The sequence below is a fragment of the Chelonoidis abingdonii genome, chromosome 6, assembly GCF_003597395.2.
Source record: "Chelonoidis abingdonii isolate Lonesome George chromosome 6, CheloAbing_2.0, whole genome shotgun sequence".
Taxonomy (NCBI): domain Eukaryota; kingdom Metazoa; phylum Chordata; order Testudines; family Testudinidae; genus Chelonoidis; species Chelonoidis abingdonii.
In genome coordinates, this window is record NC_133774.1 from 107,432,819 (window position 1) to 107,456,826 (window position 24,008).

The window sequence follows — 24,008 nt, forward strand, 5'->3', positions numbered from 1 at the left end:
GCCCATACATGAACATCTTCATCTTCTCATACATCCATCCTGTGGAAGGAAATGGCCCGGGTAGAAACCATCAAATCATCGAAGTAAACGAATGGCTACACAGGTGGTGTCAGAGAGAAGGCTTTCGATTCTTTGCCCATGGGATGGTGTTCCAAGAAGGAGGAGTGCTAGGCAGAGACGGGCTCCACCTAATGAAGAGAGGGAAGAACATCTTCGCAAGCAGGCTGGCTAACCTAGTGAGGAGGGTTTTAAACTAGGCTCACCGGGGGAAGGAGGCTAAAGCCCTAAGGTAAGTGGGGAAGTGGGATACAGGGAGGAAGCACGAGCAGGAGAGCGCAAGAGGGGAGGACTCCTGCCTCATACTGAGAAAGCAGGATGATCAGCGAGTTATCTTAAATGCCTACACACAAATGCAAGAAGCCTGGAAAACAAGCAGGGAGAACTGGAAGTCCTGGCACAGTCAAGGAATTATGACATGACTGGAATAACAGAGAGTTGGTGGGATAATTTACATGACTGTGGAGAACTGTCATGGATGGATATAAACTGTTCAGGAAGGAAAGGTGGGGCAGAAAAGGCGGGGGAGTTGCATTGTATGCAAGAGGGCAGTAAGACTGCCCAGAGCTTCGGTATGAAACTGCAGAAAAACCTGAGAGTCTCTGGATTAAGTTTAGAAGTGTGAGCAAGAACGGTGATATCATGGTGGGAGTGTACTCTAGACCACCAGACCAGGGGGATGAGGTGGACGAGGATTTCTTCCAGCAACGAACAGAAGTTACTAGATCACAGATCCTGGTTCTCATGGGAGACTTCAATCACCCTGATATCTGCTGGGAGAGCAATACAGCAGTGCACAGACAACCCAGGAAGTTTTTGGAAAGTATAGAGGACAATTTCCTGGTGCGAGTGCTGGAGGAACCAACGAGGGCAGAGCTCTTCTTGACCTGCTGCTCACAAACAGGGAAGAATGTAGGGGAAGCAAAAGTGGATGGGAACCTGGGAGGCAGTGACCATGAGATGGTCGAGTTCAGGATCCTGACACAAGGAAGAAAGGAGAGCAGCAGAAATACAGGACCCTGGACTTCAGAAAAGCAGACTTTGACTCCCTCAGGGAACTGATGGGCAGGATCCCCTGGGAAAATAACATGAGGGGAAAGGAGTCCAGGAGAGCTGGCTGTATTTTAAAGAATCCTTATTGAGGTGCAGGAAAAAACCATCCCAATGATGTGTAGAAAGAATAGTAAATATGGCAGGAGACCAGCTTGGCTTAACAGTGAAATCCTTGCTGATCTTAACACAAAAAAGAAGCTTACAAGAAGTGGAAGATTGGACAAAATGACCAGGGAGGAGTATAAAAATATTGCTCAGGCATGCAGGAGTGAAATCAGGAAGGCCAAATCACACTTGGAGTTGCAGCTAGCAAGAGATGTTAAGAGTAACAAGAAGGGTTTCTTCAGGTATGTTTAGCAACAAGAAGAAAGTCAAGGAAAGTGTGGGCCCCCTTACTGAATGAGGGAGGCAACCTAGTGACAGAGGATGTGGAAAAAGCTAATGTACTCAATGCTTTTTTTGCCTCTGTCTTCACAAACAAGGTCAGGTCAGCCCCAGACTGCTGCACTGGGCAGCACAGTATGGGGAGAGGTGACCAGCCCTCTGTGGAGAAAGAAGTGGTTCGGGACTATTTAGAAAAGCTGGAAATGCACACAAATCCCATGGGGCCGGATGCGCTGCATCCAAGGGTGCTAAAGGAGTTGGCGGATGGATGTGATTGCAGAGCCATTGGCCATTATCTTTGAAAACTCATGGCGATCGGGGGAGGTCCCCAGATGACTGGAAAAAGGCTAATGTAGTGCCCATCTTTAAAAAAGGGAAGAAGGAGGATCCAGGGAACTACAGGCCAGTCAGCCTCACCTCAGTCCCTGGAAAAATCATGGAGCAGGTCCTCAAGGAATCAATTCTGAAGCACTTAGAGGAGAGGAAAGTGATCAGGAACAGTCAGCATGGATTCACCAAGGGCAAGTCATGCCTGACTAACCTAATTGCCTTCTATGAGGAGATAACTGGGTCTGTGGATGAGGGGAAAGCAGTGGATGTGTTATTCCTTGACTTTAGCAAAGCTTTTGATATGGTCTCCCACAGTATTCTTGCCAGCAAGTTAAAGAAGTATGGGCTGGATGAATGGACTATAAGGTGGATAGAAAGCTGGCTAGATCGTTGGGCTCAATGGGGGTAGTGATCAATGGCTCCATGTCTAGCTGGCAGCTGGTATCAACTGGAGTGCCCCAAGGGTCGGTCCTGGGGCTAGTTTTGTTCAATATCTTCATTAATGACCTGGAGGATGGCATGGACTGCACCCTCAACGAGTTTTCAGATGGCATTAAACTGGGAGGCATGGTAGATACACTGGAGGGTAGGGATAGGATACAGAGGGGCCTAGACAAATTAGAGGATTGGGCCAAAAGAAATCTGATGAGGTTCAACAAAGGACAAGTGCAGAGTCCTGCACTTAGGATGGAAGAATCTCACCCACTGCTACAGACTAGGGACCGAATGGCTAGGCAGCAGTTCTACAGAAGAGGACCTGGGGTTACAGTGGACAGGAAACTGGATATGAGTCAACAGTGTGCCCTTGTTGCCAAGAAGGCTAATGGCATTTGGGGCTGTATAGATAGGGGCAGTGCCAGCAGATCGAAGGACATGATCATTCCCCTCTATTCAACATTGGTGAGGCCTCATCTGAAGTACGGTGTCCAGTTTTGGGCCCTACACTACAAGGAGGATGTGGGAAAAATTGGAAAGAGTCCAGTGGAAGGCAACAAAATGATTAGGAGGCTGGAGCACATGACTTATGAGGAAAGGCTGCGGGAACTGGGATTGTTTTGTTTGCAGAAGAGAAGAATGAGGGGGGATTTGATAGCTGCTTTCAACTACCTAAAAGGGGGTTCCAAAGAGGATTTATCTAGATTGTTCTCAGTGATACCAGATGACAGAACAAGGAGTAATGGTCTCAAGTTGCAATGGAGGAGTTTAGGTTGAGTACTAGGAAAAAACGTTTTCACTAGGAGGGTGAAGCAGCACTGGAATGGGTTACCTAGAGAGGTGGTAGAATCTCCTTCCTTTGAGGTTTTTAAGATCAGGTTTGACAAAGCCCTGGCTGGGATGAATTTAGTTGGGGACTGGTCCTGCTTTGGGCAGGGGGTTGGACTAGATGACCTCCTGAGGTCCCTTCCAAGCCTGAAATTTTATGATCTGCACAGCAGTGGAAACCTAGAGTTCACAACCATGCTGGTGCAGCCATACTGCAGTACGCATACCCACGTCAGGACTTCAGCTTAGGTGGGAGTGTACTGTCTCTGGGTTCCAAGTGCCCTTGGCAGTGAAGCTACTCTGGGGCTTTTTTCATCATGGGTTGTGGAAGAACTTGTCTGTCTGTTCTGTGAGAGTTGACCAGAACTGTTTTGTGTGGTTTTATATCGCACAAACATATCCAGCTGAGCTATTTTTTGTCTGAACGCTCTTCGCAGCTAGAGTCAATATGGATCCACCCTGGGGAAAGAACATCTCTACCTAATGGTGTCAGTCCTATTTCAAGACGTAGGTGGAGCATCTTCAAGATACTGGTGGACATTTTTGAACTGCCAAAGGCACCTCTTGGTGGCAGCTGTGAATAAGCTAATGATGATCATGCCTGTTATTGCTTTAGCTACAGCTTCCCTCTGTGTAGACTGGTGCTTCTGAATCAGGGCCACAAGCACAGACTGATGGGATCACATATTCATGCGGGCCTGGTACGACCAGCAGTGGGTCCAGAACGTTCTCTGGAAGAAGCAGACATTCTTGCACATGTGGGCATCCATGGTGGTCCAGAAGCAAGTTGCTTTAGACACCTGGAAACTGACCATTCCAGGCTGCTACAAGTCCGTGGCTAGCCAGTTTGGAGCTGGCAAATCAGCCGCTGGGATTGTTGTGGCAGAGGTTTGTGAAGCAATCAGGACTGTGATTTACCCAAAGGTGATGGGCATAAGAAATAACTGCTGGTTTTCTGAGAATGGTTTTCCAGTCCGCACCAGAGCCATTCATGGAACTCACGTGCCTATAGTTTGTCCACAACAAGGAGGACAAGCTTTATCTTTTTCAAACTTGTTTTGATTGTTTCTGTTAATGATCCCATCCATTTCAACAGAAAACCATAAACTCACAGCTCCAGATGGAGTTAATCGGGGGGGGTGAGGACTTGTTACAACATCATATTATCTTTGACACTGGGAACATGTGCTTTAGATATCCGCAAAAGCTCCTATAATTAAAAGCAATGGTACTTTTCCCTCAGTGCTATGTGCTCCTTGCTAATGAGAAGAAATGTCCCTCACCATCCAAGCTGAGCCCAGTAAAGAGCCTCAGAATGTGTAACTGGTTTCTGTATATCTGAGATTCAGGAACAAATGTATTATTCTAAAACATGTGAAGATATAACTATTAAAAAGGCATGCACTAGAACCACAAAATTGGCACAAACAAGGAAAACATGGCGCCAGATTCCCATTTTATGGCTCAGGACCATCTTTCCTATATTATCTCTGTGTCTGCATGTGTGTGCATACATTCATAGAAATCCTCATTAAACTAGTGCTAAGGTCTGAATTACAATATCCCCATGTGGATAGAAAAGTCTGCTGTAATTTTTAGCCCCTACCATTGCTATTTAGATTCCATTACTCTTAAAATTTGACTGTTTCCCTCTTGCCACCACCTTTTGGTAGGTCACTTTTCTTATATGGGAAGATATTTCCCTCCTCCTGTGTTTGAAGCATGTAACACATGAGTTTAATTCTTCATGTTGACAGTTCCAGGGCTGTGTAGCTGCTGTAGAAAATCCTGATGTCTCAGAGCGAGGCAATCCTTCACTTGACTCGGGTCAGTCCAAAGTAGGCCTTTAAAAGTGAAGCCTTGAAGCACTGAATTTGACACAGTATACCATGAAGGGAGGCGACTCGGCGAGCACAGGAGCAATTTGTTTTTAGTGGTCAGTGTGACAGCAGTTGTGGATTAGCCACTGGGCCAATGGGGCCTGTGCCCAGCGGCCTTGGTCAACTGGCTTACCCCTGGAAAAATTTCTTCCCTGTTATAACCTAGCTCCTGGTGCTCAGATATATTACTGATGCTTCCAACAAGGGACCCTGAAGTGAAGGCAGTCGACTGTACATCCATAAGGAAACATAGCAATGGTAGCACAACTCAAATGATGATGAGCTGAGGCTGAAAACAAAAAGTCTTCTTCCACCAACAGTTCTAGACCCTTTTCCCATTGAAATTAGCATTAATCACAGAATCGTAGGACAGAAGGGGACCTCGAGAGGTCATCTAGTCCAGTCTCCTGCACTCATGGCAGAGTTAAGTATTATAGATATTACAACGTGTAATATAATGGATATTACAATGTGTTTCTCCAATCTAAAATAGAAATTATAATCACCAGGAACCATTAGGAAGTTAATTTTACACTCAAAACAGACTAAGAATCAAATCTATTTTTTAAACCATTCTAACTGAAATAAGGTTGTGGCTAGTTAATTCTCCCTCTGCTATGAACTGTCTAAAGGCAGTGGAGCTTATGAAGCCATTTTTCTTCTATTTCATCAGCCAAAGCTGATACAAAAGATGGAGTATGCAAAATAATTTTGACTGTATTATTTCAGTTTCCCATGGACATTTATTCAGCTGCACACAAGAGATATTGAACAGAACTGAAAAACTAAGTGGTAGACAAGAGGGCAAATTTTCAGGGGACTCTCCTAAATTGTGCTCTCAATTTGCCTATATGTCTGTATTCCATAATTATGTGCATATAGGAAATTTCTATTTGTATATTGACATGTGGGTTTGTACATGCACAAAAAGAGTAACCGAGCAAATTTTGCAGGCACAATTTCAGAGGCTCCTTTGAAATTTGGCATGTACAAAAGAGGCAAATGAATGCATAACGTAGCAAATACATTTTCCTGTGATTTAAATCCATGTTTCTCTCTTCAGTGGAGATTCAATTTCAAAATACAAATTCCATCCTGTTTTTGTAGGTCCAGGGAAGCCTGTGCTTTGGGTTAGGGATAGTAGCCAGCCCATTCAAAAGTATAACAAGTAGCTGTCCTATTTGCAAGGTTTATTTTTCATTAGGATTTCTCATCCTACACAATCTTACCTAAGACGACTGCAACCCTGTTTGATTTGGGGCAAGACTTTTCAGCCCATGATCATAAAATGGGTTTAAAACTAATCAAAACAAATTCACTCACCCTTACAATACACACAGCCAGCCATATTTTACATATTAATAACCTACATTTGAGAAACCAGTCAACTCAGACACAGTGGTAGCATGGTCTGCATTTTCTGTGAGAATTTTAAGGAATTGAAACTCTTTCATACAGCTGCTCCTTTAATAAATTACTCAGGTTTCCTCCTCTCTGTAAGCTGGAACACACTCTTTTGGGCATGTTCCAAACACAGCGGGAATAACTTTACTACATCCCACCCAGCCTTATGACTAAATCAGCCTTTAACTTTGGGATTTTTTCAAAATTCTACACACTTTTCTTAATACATTTGAAATATTAATACTTTGCACTTTTATAATGCCTTCCATCTGAGGATCTCAAAATACTTTACAAACACTAATAAACTTTTTTAAAAATCCCTATGAGCTATTTTACTTCTCTTCCCATTTTACAAATGGGGAAACAAAGGCAGCGAGAAGTCCTTTGCCTGTGGTCACATACCAGATCAGTAACAGACCCTGAAATATAATCCCTAACTGCCCTGTGTTGGGACTTTTGGTTCCCCAGGAACTCAGTTTGCAACTCCAGTCTCGTCACTCAGGTTCCTTATTTGCAAAGCTATGCTGATTTAATCAGACTCAAGCATAGAGCTGGATATGGGGCTTACCATACATTCGACGTTACAGAGCAAGACGCTTCCTTTATTTATGTACATTTACACATAACACTGCATTTACTATACACTGCATCACACTTGGTTGCTTTGTAGGAACCAATCCTCGTACAGCACGCACTGTACATGCACGACTAGCTCTTTAGCTCATCTTATGTTCCAGGCTTACTTTATCCATTATCAACTTGTCTATTGTAAATGGTTCCCCGGGTGGTCCCCCTTATCTTAACTAGTATAGGCATTCTGTTTACAGCCTGCTGATCCATTTACCTCCCTAATACTGTCTCCCAAGAAATGAGGCCTCACCCATTACTCATGTTAAGCCAGGCATATATCCTGTGATAAAAAAAATTATTCCTTCTCTGTTGGGAGAAAAAAGGAAATACCCTTCAGGATAAAAAGAGAAGGCCAAAAATTCCAGTGGTGCTCAAAGGAGTTGGGTACCAAACTCCTTTGAAAATTTCCATTTAAGTGTTCCATCCCCTATTACCCATTTCCAGCTTCTGGCAAACAGAGGCTACAGACACCATCTCTGCCAATAGCCATTGATGGACATTCTCCATGAATTTATCTAGTGCTCTTTGGAACCCTGTTATAGTCTTGACATTCACAACAGCATCTGGCAAGGAGTTCCACAGGTTGACTGTGCGCTGTGTGAAAAAATATTTCCTTTTGTTTTAAACCTGCTGCCTATTAATTTCATTTCTTCTTTCCTAGTTCTTGTTATGAGGAGTAAATAACACTTCTTATTTACTTTCTCCACATCAGTCATGATTTTATAGACCTCTATCATATCCCCCTTAGTTGTCTCTTTTCCAAGCTGAAAAGTCCCAGTCTTATTAATCTCTCCTCGTATGGCAGCCATTCCATACCCCTAATCATTTTTGTTGCCCTTTTCTGAACCTTTTCCAAGTTCAATTTATCTTTTTTGAGATGGAGCAACCACATCTGCAAGCATACCATGGATCTCTATAGAGACAATATGATAACTTTCTATCCCTTTCTTAAAGATTTCCAACATTCTGAACATTAATGATTCCCAATCTTCCCATTATTGCTTTACAATGATGGCTGGAGTACCGCACTGTGATATACCCATGCATGAAGACTCAGCACGTACGAAACGCCAACTAGGACAGAACACTGTAATGCAGCTTCTCAGCAACACAGGTTATTGCAAACATCAAATCAGTCCTCCGCTCTCTACACTGGCTTCACGTAGAATTTCTAATCAAGTTTAAAGTCCTGGTCCTTATTTTCAAAGCACTTCATGGCCTGGGTTGAGGATATCTAAAAGACCATCTAAAGCTCTGAGATGAAGACCAGAGTCAACAGCCACACTCCTCTGTAGCACAACGAAACTCCCTACAATAAAGGTAAAGCTTATCTGTGAGAGAGAGAGAGAATTTTCGCGGTGACCAATCCCAGGGTGCAGATGGAGCTCCCTCAAGACCTGTGGGCCATCAAAAACCTCAGCACCTTCCATTCCCAAGTCCAAGGGGCATTTCTTTGACCTGGCCTTCTCTAACAAATATGTAGCAACATGTATATTTTTTAAAAAAGTCCAAACCCTACCAAAAACAGACACTCCACTGCACACACTTCTTCCCATGGATAGAGGATGAAAGAACAAAACAAGTGACAGCTGTTATCACATACCTTAATGCACTACTGGAAGGCATTCAGATACTATGGTGATAAGTGCAATATGAAAACCCTAGAGAGAACAGAATACAGTTTTCTATTCAAATCTTTTAGATCATGCTGAACAACAACTACTATCCTGTTGGATCAGAATCACAAGAATGCCTCAGCAGGAAAGAGGGGTAGGCAAAGGATTGCCTTGGCCTCTGAAAGAAAATGCAAAAATCTAAATGGCTCTAGTTTCCAAGTTCACTAACTATAGCCTCTATACAATAGAAATAAAACTACAATGAACTGGTACTTCTTAACTAGAAAGTTTATTTGTATTAGATCTCTTAGGAAAATTCTTCTCAGACCCCAAGTTCAGACTGTATCAAGAAGATCTTACTGTCTGCTTTTCCTGAAAATCTGAATCTGGAATAATCAGAATCTTACAAACATCTCATGATAAGGATTGATGGAGCAGAGCCAAGATATATGGATATGCATCTGTCTCACTGATCTGCAAGCAAGATTGCTAGCTGCCCGCAAAGAAAAGTAGAGAAAAGCTTCTAAAAATAAAAATCTGGGGCTTACATTAATGCAATCCTCGGATAAGGATTTAATAAGAATTATGGAAGGTTAATTAAATGCCATTTGACTAAATACATTATGGATTTAACAGTTACGGCATGTAGAAACTCATCATTAAAGCCATATTGCTATGTTTGACTGTAGTGAAGCAGCAACATTATTTAAAATGGAGATGAGCATTTTATTCCAACTCCATTCATGCATTGCTTTCTCAATCAATTACTTTTTAAATATGCATAATGGAAGCTGGGCAAATACCACCTAAATGTTCTGCAAGCATCCACTTGATTTTAATAATGGATTTGCTTGGCCACACTTGCACTCTGTTTTACATTCCTTTATGGGAACATTCAAAGGACTGAGTTTTGCTCACATGAATGTTTGTGTGAAGTGTTTCATTAACTACTTGAATTATGGTAGCCCTGAGTTCAGGACCCCATTTTACTAGGCCCTGCACACATAATAATATGAGTCAATCCCTGACCCAGAGAGTTTATAGTCTAAATAGACAAGACAAAGGATGGGAGGAGAAGGAGGCACAGAGAGGCAAAATGACTGGACTAAAGTTACACCAGAGGTCTCCTGACTCCCAGTGCAACATAATGTCCACTCTGCTTTCACAGAGAATTTGCCAGCACTGAAAATGATGGTATCCTGCTTAACACAGCAGGGCAGGGTTCCCAATACCCCTCATTAGCTTCCTGGATCAATGACAATTAAATGAGCCAGACCAGGATATGACAGCCACTTGATCGCTAGGAAATGCACAGGCATACACAATTACTTTGTGTGAATGTTACAAGAGAAAACTACATTTAAACTCTGAATCCTGCCAATAAATTTTACGGTACTATAATTTTCTCTAGGAATGATGCCTTCACAAGGCTGTGTGTGATCCACAAAGGAAGAGGTTTAAACATTTCTAATATTCTCTAATCCTTTGTGACTGCTACCTCTCCCTGAGTCTAAAAGCACCAGTGGCTTCTCAGGCCTCCTTACTGGCTATAGAAGTCTTATGCACGTGCAAACAGGGAATAGGAACAAATATTGATTTGCTTTACAGTGCTCAGAGGCTCTTGTGAGGATTAAGGTTGCACTGGGCACTTTATATACGAATAGCAAGAGACAGTCACTGCCCCCAAAGTCCTTACAGTCTTTGGCTCCAACGTTAAAAGCACTTGGTGCAATTTGGGATGATGGAGCGAAGAATTTTGCAAAGGCGACTTTCAACTCCTCTGAGGCTGCTCCATCCCCCAGGCCAAGGTATAGCAACCTGAAGGTTGGCACTGGCAGGCAACATCTCCAGTTGGCTACAATGGCAGCTAGTGATCACCAAGGAATAAGGTCATCTGGTCACACCCCGTGCCAGCCACAGGGTGGAGGGCAGCATAGGGGCTGCTATATTAGTGGTGGATGACCAATTAAACCAGTTTTGTGCCAGCAGAGGTGCACAAGGGTGCCCTAATGCAAAGGAGAATCTAGGCTTACATGTATGAACACCACCAACAATACAGATCACATTTCATATATTACAGTATCATACTGCTAACAAGAAATCCATTGAATTAAAAATTCTGGAAACACATTCATTGGGTTAATTTGAATAATGGATGAAGTGCAGGAGGAAATTGTGATCTGCTTCTCTACTTATTTCTAGACAGCTTAGCTGTAGGCAGTTTGATTAAAGGAGATCCCACTATCTTTATATGAAACTTCAGAGTTCTGAAATTCACATTGTAGACATGACCTAAACCTGCTATCTGCTCCTTTAAAAATGATCAGCCTTCGAAGAAAAGTGACTAAGTTGTATGCTGACTGTAACACAGAGATAATAGGGCATGAAGAAATACAAATTTGTGGGCTCTGAAAGCACTGCAATCAGTTTTATATCTGTTAATGCCCATGAAGGAAGGGAAAACATTTTTTAAAAACCCAACAAAAAACACTGTCATAACCAAGCAGGCAAAAAGTTTTCCTGTTACTTTGGGTTAATAGTAAGTCCCACAGAAGGCCAGCACTTCCATTTAGGTGGCCTAGGCAATTGCCTAGGGTGCCAGGATTATTGGTGGGCGGCATTTTGCCGGCGGGGGGGGGGGCGCGGCAGGCAGCTCCGGTGGAGTTGCCGCAGTCTTGCCTGTGGAGGGTCCACTGGTCCGCGGCTCTGGTGGAGCTGCTGCAGTCGTGCCTGCGAACAGTTGGCTGCTCCCGCGGCTCCGGTAGACCTCCCGCAGGCACCACTGCGGCAGCTCCACCAGAGCCGTGGGACCAGGGCGGCGAAATTGCCGTGCACTTAGGGCGCTAAAACCCCTAGCGCCGGTCCTGGTCCCACAAAAGGGAAAACAGATCGCCAGCATATTTGAATTAGCAATTTGTTACACCATACTACCTACTGAAAACTTTTAGCTGTCTAGATGCAGGTTTTCATCTACTCCAGAAAAAATGGAATTTGTAATTCACCACCAGAACGGCTCCAGCAGTGGTAGCAACGAAGGAAGATGTAGCATAGCCACAAGTCTGTTCTTACCACTTTATCATCCAACACTACCCAGAGTCTTTTTGTATTATTTGTCTGTCCTTACTGATATTTGCATCTACATATCATAACAGTCATACTGGGTCAGATCAATGGTCCATCTAGCCCAGCATCCTCCTTTCAACAGTGGCCGGTGTCATACTTCAGAGGGAATGAACAGAACCTGGCAATTATTGAGTGATCCATGCCCTGTCATCCAGTCCCAGCATCTGGCAGTTAGAGGCTTAGGGATACCTAAAACATGAAGTTACATTGAATTTTATGTGCCATTTTCCTGCCCAGTTACTCAGTTTTGTGAGATCCCTTTGTAACTTTTCAGAGTCAGTTTTAGACTTAATTATCTTGAGCAACCTTCTGTCATCTGCAATTTTTGCCACCTCACTGTTTACCACTTTTTTTCCAGATCATTTATGAATATGTTGAACAGCACTGGTACCAGTACAGATCCCTGGACCCCACTCCTTACCTCTCTCCGTTGTGAAAAGTGACCCCTTGTTCACTAACTTTTAACCAGTTACTGATCCGTGAGAGGACCCTTCCTCTTATCCCATGACTGCCTACTTTGTTTAAGAGCCTTTGGTGAGGGACCTTGTCAAAGGCTTTCAGAAAGTCCAAGTACACTATATCAACCGAATAAACCCTTGTCCACAGGTTTGATGACACCCTCAAAGAATTTTAATAGATTAAAGGGAAATCATGCCTCACCACAAAAGCCTTGTTTACTATTTCCCAACAAAACATGTTCCTGTGTGTCTGCTAATTCTGTTCATTACATAGTTACAGCCAGTTTGCCTGGTACCGAAGTTAGGCTTATTGGCTCGTAAAAGTCACAGGATCACCTCTGGAGCCTTTTTAAATATCAGTGTTACAGTAGCTATCCTCCAGTCTTCTGGTACAGGGACTGTTTTAAGCAATAGGTCACATATCACAGTTAGCAGTTCTGCAATTTCATATTTGAGTTCCTTCAGATACCTTGGGTGCATACCATCATATCCTCGTGACTTCTTATAGTCTCTTCCCACTTTAGCTTAATCAGCAATTTTCACAAATACCATTTTAACAACCATGTGCTGAGGATATCAAATTGACAGGAGTTGCAAACAGAAGACAGACTAACAAAAAGGCAGTAGGAGAGGGGTAGCAGCGCATAGAGAGAGGGACACAGCAGCAAAGGCAGTAGTGTGATGGAAAGGGGCCCACAGTCATTTCAAACAGCAAACAGAAAAGCTACCCCATACATACACACACTTGCTGTGCCTACATTAAGGAACTTATCCATTGCTGAGAACAGGTGTCAGTGAGAGGTGCATATGAACCCGTTTGAACACTGATTAACTGTAAGTGTAGACCAGGACAAACTGTGTTCTAGATCATTTCAAAAGTGGTAGTTAAATCATGCTCAGTTCATCACCAATGTCAGTAAGGGGTAGTTTTCCTAATGCGGAGAAGGCTAATTACATTGTCTTTCTCAAGACATCCTCCCTTTTCTCCTATGTCAACTCCCACACTAGATACAGTTTTGGCAATTTTGGCAGCTGCGGGACTTAGAGTCCAAGCTTTGGAGTGCAATTTCCATTCAGCAATGGTATCTTGATTGGCTTTCCAACAAAGAAAAAAATATATAGCCACAGTAATGGGCCCCAAACGTTAAAAAGGTCATGCTCCCATTTTTAAAGAGACAGAGAAAAAATGTCATTGTTAAGAGCAGATCAGGGAAATGGACCAGAAAACAATAAGAACCTTTGAAGTCTGAGTACATCTAGAAGGGCTGAAATAGAGACACATGGGAAATGCCAATTCTCTGTCTAAGTTTCTGAAGATTCACAGATCCCTAAACATATTTTAAAAACTTTGCCTTTTTAAAGCAGATAAACCATTAAGATAACAAAAGGCTTTAGCAATTTAGAAGTAATTTAATCTGCAGGAAGCAAGTAACATTTTTATAAAGTAAATATAGACCCAGAAATATTTATTGGAGACATTTATAAAGGAAGGTTCTTTAAACAGGCTGTTTGCAAAGAAGCAGTGTCTATATTCAAAGAACTGTGTGGACACAGGGACACTCACTCTCCTAGCCCAACTCACATTCATGAAGTTTAATGCTATACATATTTTCCAAGCGAGTTGAGGGACGTCAAAGTGGAGAGCAGTTTATCACCTCCCTTGAACTTTAATGTAAACACATCATGGTACTTATAGGGGAACAACAATATGATTTATGAGACACTAGACTATCAGTTGTCTTACATGATGAACGCAGGAACAAGCTCAGATAGAAGAACAGAATTCCTTTAATTAGAATTTTGTTTAAATTATATGGCACTTTCAGGCTGCACTTATGTGCAGTGATTTTCAGATTCTCCTCCAGCAGTAGGGACCAACCTGTGGCCCTGGAGCCATGAGGGGTCTTTAGGGTGACTTAATTAAGAAAATGTATATTTGGTTATGAATTGAAGATGTGCTCCCTAAGCCTCACCATGGAAGGGAAATTAAGTGCTTGAATCAGGTCTATTGATAAAGAGAGGAGGTAGGGTGTATCACCTCCCTAACTGCCTTCTGCTGTTTCCCCTATCGCCCCAGGAGCAGCCATGGCATGAACTGGGAGCAATCTGAGCAGCTGTTGTCCATTCCTTGATTCTGTGTCAGACTGTGGATAGGAGATCAGCTGACTCTGCTTTAAATCTCCTTATTTTTAAGCCAGTCTCATGATTTTAGTGGGCGACTCACAATTTTCAGAGGTGTGGTGCGACCATCAGGGTCCAGACAGCCCCTGGAGAAAACAGGAGACCCGATCCCCACAGAACAAACAATTGAATCACCCAGTTGTATTGTGTACAAATAGATGACAAGTAAAGTCTTATGAATGCACATAATGTTCTAAAACTGATGGCCATCAGGAGGTGTGTGCACACGGTAGGGCTATGAACGTATGCATGTTGTAACAAGGGTGCTACTCCAGCATCATCTCACAGCGATATGGGGAAGCAATCAGGCATGGAGAGGCACCTCTGAGACTAGTGGTTCACATGAAGCACCGACCATTGTACAACCTGGGAAAGACAATGGGTGGACCATTAAAGTTAATGAAAACTAAAAAGCAAACCCCAGTCTTGGAACACTAAGGAAGAAAGGAGTTTCCTTGCACCATGTAACCATGAATTATCATAGCTCGAAAGAAAGAAAAAAACGTTACCCATCTTGTTAAAAGAGAAGGTATTTGAAGTGAAGGTGATCCCAGAAATGCAGGGTCAGCACGTAAGCAGGGTGCTGTCCATGAAACTCCAGCTCTCCTCTATGAAAGAGGGCACACAGGGAAAGGAAGGCACACAGGAAGTTCAGAGGCAACAGGTAACTTGTATTAGAGATGAGAACGCAGCTAATATAGAAGTGTAAAGCTTGAGGCGACATCCGTGTGTTCTTTTTTCCATATAACTTGTATGCGTTTGCTTTGTCTTACTATTTCATCTTTGAATCTGTGATTTTTCTATTACACACACTTAGATTATTTTTACCCTACGCAGGTCTCTGTTGTGCCAACTGGGTGGAGCATGCAATCCCAAGTGGACTGATAACTGGGGGAAGGTTTCACTCCTTCAGGGTTGAACAACCATAAGGGAAAAGTCTGGTAGTGAACAACACAAGGTGGGGGTGGGAGATGGATTTAGGTGGACTAGGATAAGATGGGCTATTGGGGGTAACCCTGCAAGGAGAAACTAGGCTATTGGAAGCAAGTACGAAACCTTTATGCTTGTAGGCTGGCTACCGGTGTCAGAGCTCTAAGCCACAGCAATGCAGCATTAAGGCATGTACAGTTACAAGGCAGGCAGATACAGACCCTTACTGGTCAGGGCAATCACCAAAATGTCACACTTCGAGTTGGCAACACTGCTGATTCTAGCGCCTAGGGGATGCTCTAACTAACATCCAAGCAATGATGGATAGTTAGTAGGATACTGATGCCTCCACTCCCTCCTCAATGCATTCCTCTTCACCTCCTGAGCCAGGGGCTCTGGGGAAGAAGGCATGGGAGCAAGCTATGCTGTCTCTGCACCTGCTGGGGACTCCCCCATTACCAAGGAATCACTAACAGAATTTAGAGGTCGTTTCCATTTCCTTTGTGCCACTCAGGGCAGAGAAACTGCCAGAAAAGTATCAGTTGTGACCTCAACCTTTTTCAAACAATGCATTGGTACCTCAGCCTAGAAAGGCCAGACACTGCTTAGCTAGAGCGTAGGTAAGTGTTCTCTTATAGATTAAACTAAGCACTATAAAAACCAGAGTAAAACCTATGCTAAGATCCAATTACTGAACAGAGAGGGCTTAAGTCTAGTGTACTTTACACTGGTGGAAGCCTGGAGTAATTCCACTGTGTCAAAATCAGACATATCCATAGAATACTTCAAACTTTAATTATCTTTCTTTTAAAAATCATTGCTTGCTACAATTAATTCTTGCACTACCTTCAACTCCCCTGTGTGCGTGTCACAGACATTATTACTGCCATTTAACAATGGACTGCAACATAAACAGTAAAGCACTTGGAAAAATAAGAACACTTTCTGAAAAATAAAATAAACCTAGTAAATCTGTAAACTGTTTGTATTTGGTTACTGCTAAAGCCTCAAAATGCATGTGCACTGACAACTGTCTTAGCTTAGTTAGTTCTGTCCTAGCTTCCCTCTGTCCATCTCTCTTTTTAATAGTTCTTTGTTTTCTCTTTTTTCAAGAAAAAAACTGTTCAGGGGATAGGAGGTTCATCATTCTGCTACATTCATTATAATTTTAAATTATTGGTTAGAACAGAATGGAAAATATTCAAAATATAAAATCTTTCCCCAGCTAGAGACGCCTTTTTAAAATCAAGTATCTGAGGTTAATGCTCACAGTGCTATGTCAACAGGCTTGATTCTTGATGATAGTTCAAAATGGGATTTAAAGGTCACAATGTCAAAAAGCTAAGATTTACTGCACAGAAGAATAGGCAAAAAAGGAAGAAAACAGGAGCACTTGTTTGAGGTCTCAGGCCATTGAGCAAGTGGTGCACAAGCTCATGGAACTGGGGTTTGTGTGATACTGTAGTTGAAAGATGGGAATGACTGTGCTGTACTGCACTATACCAGGTGTTATATGAAGTGAAGTAAAAATTTGGGTAACTCCATATTCTACTTCACTCAAGAGTCCCCATATGGTTGCTAATAGACAGTGACTGCACAACCCACCAACCACAGTGGCTGCAATAGTTACTTACGTGTAGCACAATTACACCTGAACGCTACCCAGCCCTTAGGGAAAGGCTTTATGAGGTAGTTACAGTACCAGTGCAAAGTAAGCCAGATTATCCACCACATAGCCACACACATTTCCCTTATGAATGACAGCACACTGAGGCAATTGGCATCATTGACCGTGGCTGTCTAATAAACATATGCATGGCTATGGCCAGAGGCGTGTCCCAGAGAGAGCACTCCTTTCCTAGCACATTGTGGTCATTACCCCAATTGTGCCAGGTAAAGAAAATAATTAATTGCTGGTTAACATCTCTCTATCCCTCCTCCTTCAACAGGATTCTTGACAGGGGACCCTAGAGCCTTCAGCGATTTGAACTGGAGTAACTTCTTGGGCTGGAGTAACTTCTTCTAACACATGCTTAATCCTTAGGTTAGATGGTGCATGTGTTAGTGGCAAGTGCCTCCTTTCCCATAACATAAAAACTCTAAACAAATTATCACACTAAAGTGCAGTGATTTTAATATCTCAGTGCAGTTTGCAGTTAGTAGTTAGCTTGTTGATTTCACTAACTCAGAAGATCAGGAAATTAAACACAGTGAATGGATAATTCAGGTGACAATTAACATTTATTGCTTTACCATGTGAAATACTGAAGAGTAATTAAATTTAAATCTTTGAGGTAGAAAGCAAGGAAGCCAATTCTCTGCAGGAATCAGAAGAGAACTCCCTCCTCCACCACTCACTGATACATAATTTCATAAATATATGGAGCTCCCTCTGAAGCAGAGATATTGGCCTCTGTTGGAGGCAAGATACTAGAGCAGACAAATTATTGCTCTGATCTACTATGGCAAATTTTATGTTACCAGATACCCAAGATGAGCTTTCCTTGTATTCAACTGTCACTTCATTTTTTGTTAGAAATGTTTTTATTTGAAACATTATCTGCTTGCATTTCTTATTCCAAAAATGGATCAGGATTCGTTACATGTTTTGCAAATATGTCTACTCTCTATACAACTTCTAATGACAACAGACACTTTAGGAAAGAATGTCTCATTTTATTTTACATGGCACAGGTAGCACTGTCTATAGTTAAGATCAATCCACCACTTTCCATTAAAAGAGCTTGTTTTCCAGTTGCTTCTCAACTTTGTCGAACTTGAACCACCCAGTCTGAAATTTCCAATGCTTGGTATCTGGCTCATGCTTTTTAATGCCAGCAAAAACAGTACAGCTGTTTCCCAGAACAAGATTAGGGGGAATGTTTAACCCATGTTAAAAAAAATCTTGCAAACATTTTGTTGAGAAGCTGCTCATACAACCTTAATTCAGCCCCCTGTGTGTGTATGCATTATGACACAGTCTTAAGTTACATGATCACAGATCTTTCCCCCTTCCCCCTCAAGACCCCTGCCTCAGTCAGTGCACATGATGAATAAGGGTTGCGCAGTGAGGAAGGTTATTGTCCGTAGGATCCCTGTCATTTGTTGCAGAAGTTGGAAGGGGTGCAGTGAACGAAGCCGTAAATTACAGTCGGAGAATGGATGGTCTCATGGTTAAGGCAACTGAATGTTACCCTGGAGAACCCTTTGCCAAACAGTTCTTATGTGATGTTAAACAAGACACTTAAAAATCAAACTTTCCACAGCTGATCACTAATTGTGTGTTCCTCATTTTTGGAGTGCTTGACTTGAGATCCTGGAGTCTGATGTGCAAAAGTGCTGAGCACTCTCAGCTGCAACTGGAATCAACCGGAGCTGTGCTTTGAGCATATCAAGTACTATATAATGCTAGGTCCGAAGTGTCTCAAAAATCCACTTAAAATTAGTGGATGCTTTTGACCTTAATCTTTCTGTGCCTCTGTTCCTCAACTTTAAAATGGAGATAATACCATCCTCATCTCACTGGGGTATCATGAAGATAAATTCATTAATGTCTGTAAAGCACTCAGATTGGTAGCAATGGACAATTTACAACAGCCTAGGAGGATATTAATAATTTTGTCTTCAGAACAGGGTTTGAATTGTGTGTAGAAAATAAGGCCACACTGAACAAGGAGAAAACAAAATATTGAATAGCTGTTCATTAGTTAAGCAACAGCTATCCTATTCAGCTATACTGAAAGAGGCAGGGGTATTGTGGGAAAAAAAACAGTATGTGATTATGTCATTAAAGACTGTGTCGATATACATATGCATAAGGGGGCTGAATTAAGGTTGCACAGGCAATCTTAAAGCTGGCATCTCCTAACTATGGAGTGTTTGACTTTGCAACCTTAATAATGCTCTTTTAATGTAGATTTTGTGGGATGGAGGAAAACTTTGGGTAATTTACACAATGCTTTCACTTGTCAACAATATCCTAATACACTTGCAATCGGGCACAAGACCAAGACATTCCAAGACAACAACAGGCCAAGTCAGTGATACAGAAAAAACTGTAATAAAAAAGCTGCTTGCTAGACTAGGCTGCATGGCCTCAATAGTTCTAATACACAATGATTCAGGTCCCACATCATCAATCGTTGCTGGGAGGAGGGGAGAAATTATAGTATCTTTACAAAGAATCTTTATTGCACTGGCAGTAAAGCAGTTGCTTGATACTGCTCTGAACTCCCTATAAAATTACAAACACTGATAAAGCAAAGTGTTGATTTTGCCCAATCTGTGAACTCTTTTAGCGGGATTGTAAAATGCCAAGGACAGTTTGTCAGAAAGCAGATGGATTAGCACAAACACAGTGGATTGTTTAATGTTTTGTATTCCCTTTGTTAACTGGGTTCTTTGACCTAAGCAACAAGATTTATTAAAAAAAGTCATCCCTCCAACATCCCAGTACAATTATGTTCTCACAAATGGTAATTGGCTAGTCTTTCATGGCCTGGAAAAGATAACTTGAGCCATTGCTTTCCTAGACTACTAGATAAGTAGATATAGTATGCAGTAAACATCATCGCTCCAACACATGATTATTCCATGCTGAATCTTCTTTTCAGCTTCTTGTTCTTTCCTTCACTCCCCACAGGATCATTATTCTAGGCTATAATCTCTAAAACACATCAACAATCCAGGAACATATCAGCTGCTGATTTGCCACTATTTCAGTTTAACCACAGTGTATTAGAAAACAAGAAGTCCGCCATTGAAAGGATTAGGCTGGCAAATTTACTGTCATGATAAAATCATCTGCTTTGTTTCGTTTCAAATTAAAGCACAATTCAACATATCATTCAGAACTGTTTCGCTTTGTAAATGTTTTCACTTAAAAGTATCAGAGAACAAACTGCTAAATATTCAGTTTGAAATCCCTCATACTTTTAAACTGGAATCTTGCAGAGACACACACAAAAGAGGTAGTGGAAAAAGAATCCATCAGACTGGATAACAAGAAAACTTTTTCTTCTAAATCCATTCTTCTCTCTTCCTTTTTAGTACCATTCCATCTACGGACTCTCTGCAAAACATCCTTAGTTTTGTCTATTGTTCCTTCAAAATGCACTTCAATGCTGAAGTAGTTTTCAGGATGGTATTTTCAAGTAGAGACGCTGAAATACAAAGTGTTTTCCACAACAAAGCTTTTTGTGGAACACAAAAAAAAAATTGTGCAAACTGCCTTGTGTGTGCAAATGGAATTAAAGCAGAAACCTAGACACCCAAAATCTCAGAGGAAGAATATTGCTGCCATAATTTTAGAGACCAAATTATGGCTCCTTTGAAAAAAATGTCCCTAAATGTACAGCAGGTATATCATGCACCAGAAATTTTCCACACAAGCCTGTCGCTATTCTAATTGCATTTCTATTCTGGTCATATTTGTTGTTTTCTTCCTAACATCTAAGGCCTGAACCTTTCCATAAAGGGACAACAGAGCAAAGAACCGGATGCAAAATTTCACAGCACAGAAAATGTTCATTTCAGTATGAAGTATTAATAAAACAAGTATTTAAAAAAAAGAGAGTCCTACCGGATCTTCAGTTTTATGGTTATTCAGCAAATCGGACAAGAAATCGTCATGGAGGCTCTCTCTCCGAATCAATGTAAATTCACGCAGAAAAATAGCTCCTTGGTTTTGGTCTCCACAAACCTAGAAAGATATTGACATCATAAAAAGCAGTGCCCCAACATTGCCATCAAGAATGTATCCAAGAAAGAAAAAGACAAGACCTAGTGAACTAGCATATTTGTTAATTGCCTTTTGTCTCCTACTAAATTAATTCCAGCTTTGACCAGAGTGGCCATTAATGAAAACGGAGACCTGCATTTAATAGAAATAAGTAGTTAATAGTTTACTCTTATGTTCAATGATACAAAAGCTCTGTTGATGGAACAAGCTGGAATTTTGTTTCTCAAGTAGTATGGCCTGCAGAGCAGTAGTTCACAGTTAAAATGCTCTTTAGTGAAGTAATATCTTCTTAAAACACATTCTGAACTATACAGACAGAACTCCCAGAGATGTCCTAATCCATTGGGCCTATGTAAAAGTTGCGTGGTAAGAAGGGGAAATGTTTAGGTATGTGTAGAGATGGATGCTACTAAGGCCAAAATCATGTATGTACATAAGTGCATATGCACCTTAATGGGTAAGGAAAATAAAACACTGCACATGCATGGTTGATCATTTTAATTTAATTTCTGAATTAGTTATTTCCAAGCCTAACAAAGTTTGTAAGCTCTTTGAGGCAGAGACTGTCATTTCATTACATGTCAGAACAGTGCCTTAGGTGCTACTGTAATGCTACTAATGATAATTAATTTCTCATTGTGTTCCTTGGTGTTGTTATAATTTTTAAAAATTAGAACATGTTTTAAATTCTCAAAACCAGTAATACTTATGGGTTTTTTCCTTCAAAGTTCCAACAAACAAAAAGCTACCTTTGGGCTGAAATGAGGAATTCCACAGCAAAGAGAAATGTTGGAGGAAGTCAGCAACAGAAAATAGGGATCTAATTATTAACTGGAATTCTAGTAACTTTTCCAATTTAATTTCTGTTGCAACATGTTTTGAACAAGGCTCAACTTGCTAAAGTACAGTCTTGCTAGATTTGTTTTTATCTAAACAGCTCCAGGCCTGTATGTAAACAATTACATTTTGTTTTTATATTTCAGTAACTGGGACTACAGTTTATACATCTAACATAATATACATCCTTCAAGAGTCAATATTTATGATCAGATACTAATGCATGTTAACTGTTGATTTTGGAATGGCAACCACTTTGGGTATATATGGAATACCAAGTGCTATAACAATGTACGATATCCCGGGTAATTGCTTGTGAGCTTGAGAAGAGCACATTACTTACAAATGGAGAACCATTACTCACAAATCTGTTATTACACACCCATCTACCAGCTATTTTGTAAACAAGAAAAACTAGTTCTGATTTCCCCCCCTCCCCCGCTTCTGCTGATACTATTTCTTGTATCCCTGCACCTGAAAAACTAGATGCCATAATTACTATGAATCTAGCTCTAGTTTTAAAAGGCTGAGCAGGAGAAGAGTGACGTTGCACTCCATGTGTTTTACGGAAATATGCTTATGAGGGTAAATATAATGTAAATGGAATATGCTGTACGCAAAAGGTCTCTTGTAAGGTATCATAACACAGATTATAACCTACTGAATATATTCCTCCTATTTGTATGCATGTATCATTCTTTTATCTGAAGCTAAAAATATGAAGTATAACTATGAAGTCCTATTGTAATTATTCAAAGTGTGGGCCATTAATGGTAGTTTAGAATGTTGATGGCTCCCATTGACACAGACAATTGGTTGTAAATGGTTTATTTACTTACAAACCTTCCTGTGTAGGTGTGGACCAACCCAGGAAGAATGGAGACTGGGGATCTTACAGTGACATGTGACCATATCACATGATGCTGGAATCCATCTTAATCCATGTACTTTTCCATTGATGAGGTGGGGATGGGGATACGCACAGACAAAAGATTCCCGCCTTGTGCCAAAACTATGAAAGGAAGTGGAGCAGGAAAAAGGGGGCAGCCAGTCATGAGAAAATCCTTGCTTACCACCTGAGATGTCTGCTGGAACAAACAAGGACGGTACCAGGGGAAAGGATTGGGCCCAGACTAGGAAGGAGTCTAGTCTGGGAAAGAAGCTTACTGGAACATCTCTGAGGGTGAGATTTACCTGTAATCAGTTTCTTAATGTATTAGGCTTAGGCTTGCATGTTTTTGTTTTATTTTGTTTGGTGACTTACTTTGTTCTGTCTGTTATTACTTGGAACCACTTACATCCTACTTTTTATACTTAATAAACCCATAGTAAGAGATTAATACCTGGGGGAGCAAACAGCTGTGCATCTCTATCAGTGATATAGAGAGTGAACAATTTATACAGAGTAAGATGGATTTATTTGGGGTTTGGAGCCTACTGGGTGCTGGAGACAGGTAGCCTGCTGAGCTGTTTTTAGTTAAAATTTGTAGCTTTGGGGGCATAGCCCAGACCCTGGGTCTGTGTTGCAGCAGGCTAGTGTGTCTGGCTCAACAAGGTAGGTTTCTGGAGTCCCAAGCTGGCAGGAAAAACAGGCTCAGAGGTAATTTCCGCACATCAGGTGACAGTCCAAAGGGATCTCTGTGATCGAACCCGTCACAAGGAGCATCTGGGAACACCATGAATATGACATTCAGTATGTCCAATGAGTGGATGAAGACTATATTTATCATTCCTTGGGAGATAGCTGGTATTGCAGTCTGAGGGGAGGGAGTCTTCCCTTCCAGCTGGGCAGTGAGAGCAGAGATGCTGCAAAGTCAGTATGACTATAATAGGGTGGTTGGAAGGAGAAGAGCTAATAAGAAAAGAAGGGAGGAATTAGGAAATACTACAAAAAGGGGCAATGGATGGAAAAACCTCGTGTGTCTGCACAGAACAACCTGAATTATTTTTATACTGCTTAGGAGAGCAGATAGCCCCTTCTGGATACACTTCAGACTCAGTAAAGGGCACCTTACTCATTTGAACTACTCAGCTATAAAAGGTTCTATGAAAAGGATAAGGTTTAATTTATATCCAGCCTGATACACTGTAGTGAACACTGAGTAACACACTCGTATCGTTG

At 41.5% G+C, this 24,008-nt stretch overlaps 1 protein-coding gene across 3 annotated transcripts in view; it reads right to left on the reverse strand.

Moving 5' to 3' along the window:
- ADAMTSL1 (ADAMTS like 1) overlaps positions 1-24,008 on the reverse strand; it is a 684,387-nt gene that overhangs the window by 471,632 nt on the left and 188,747 nt on the right. For all 3 annotated transcript variants that reach the window (XM_075067314.1, XM_075067313.1, XM_075067312.1), the window contains exon 2: positions 20,891-21,010. In XM_075067314.1, coding sequence (XP_074923415.1) covers positions 20,891-21,010 — 120 coding nt within the window. The remainder of the gene's footprint in view (positions 1-20,890; positions 21,011-24,008) is intronic.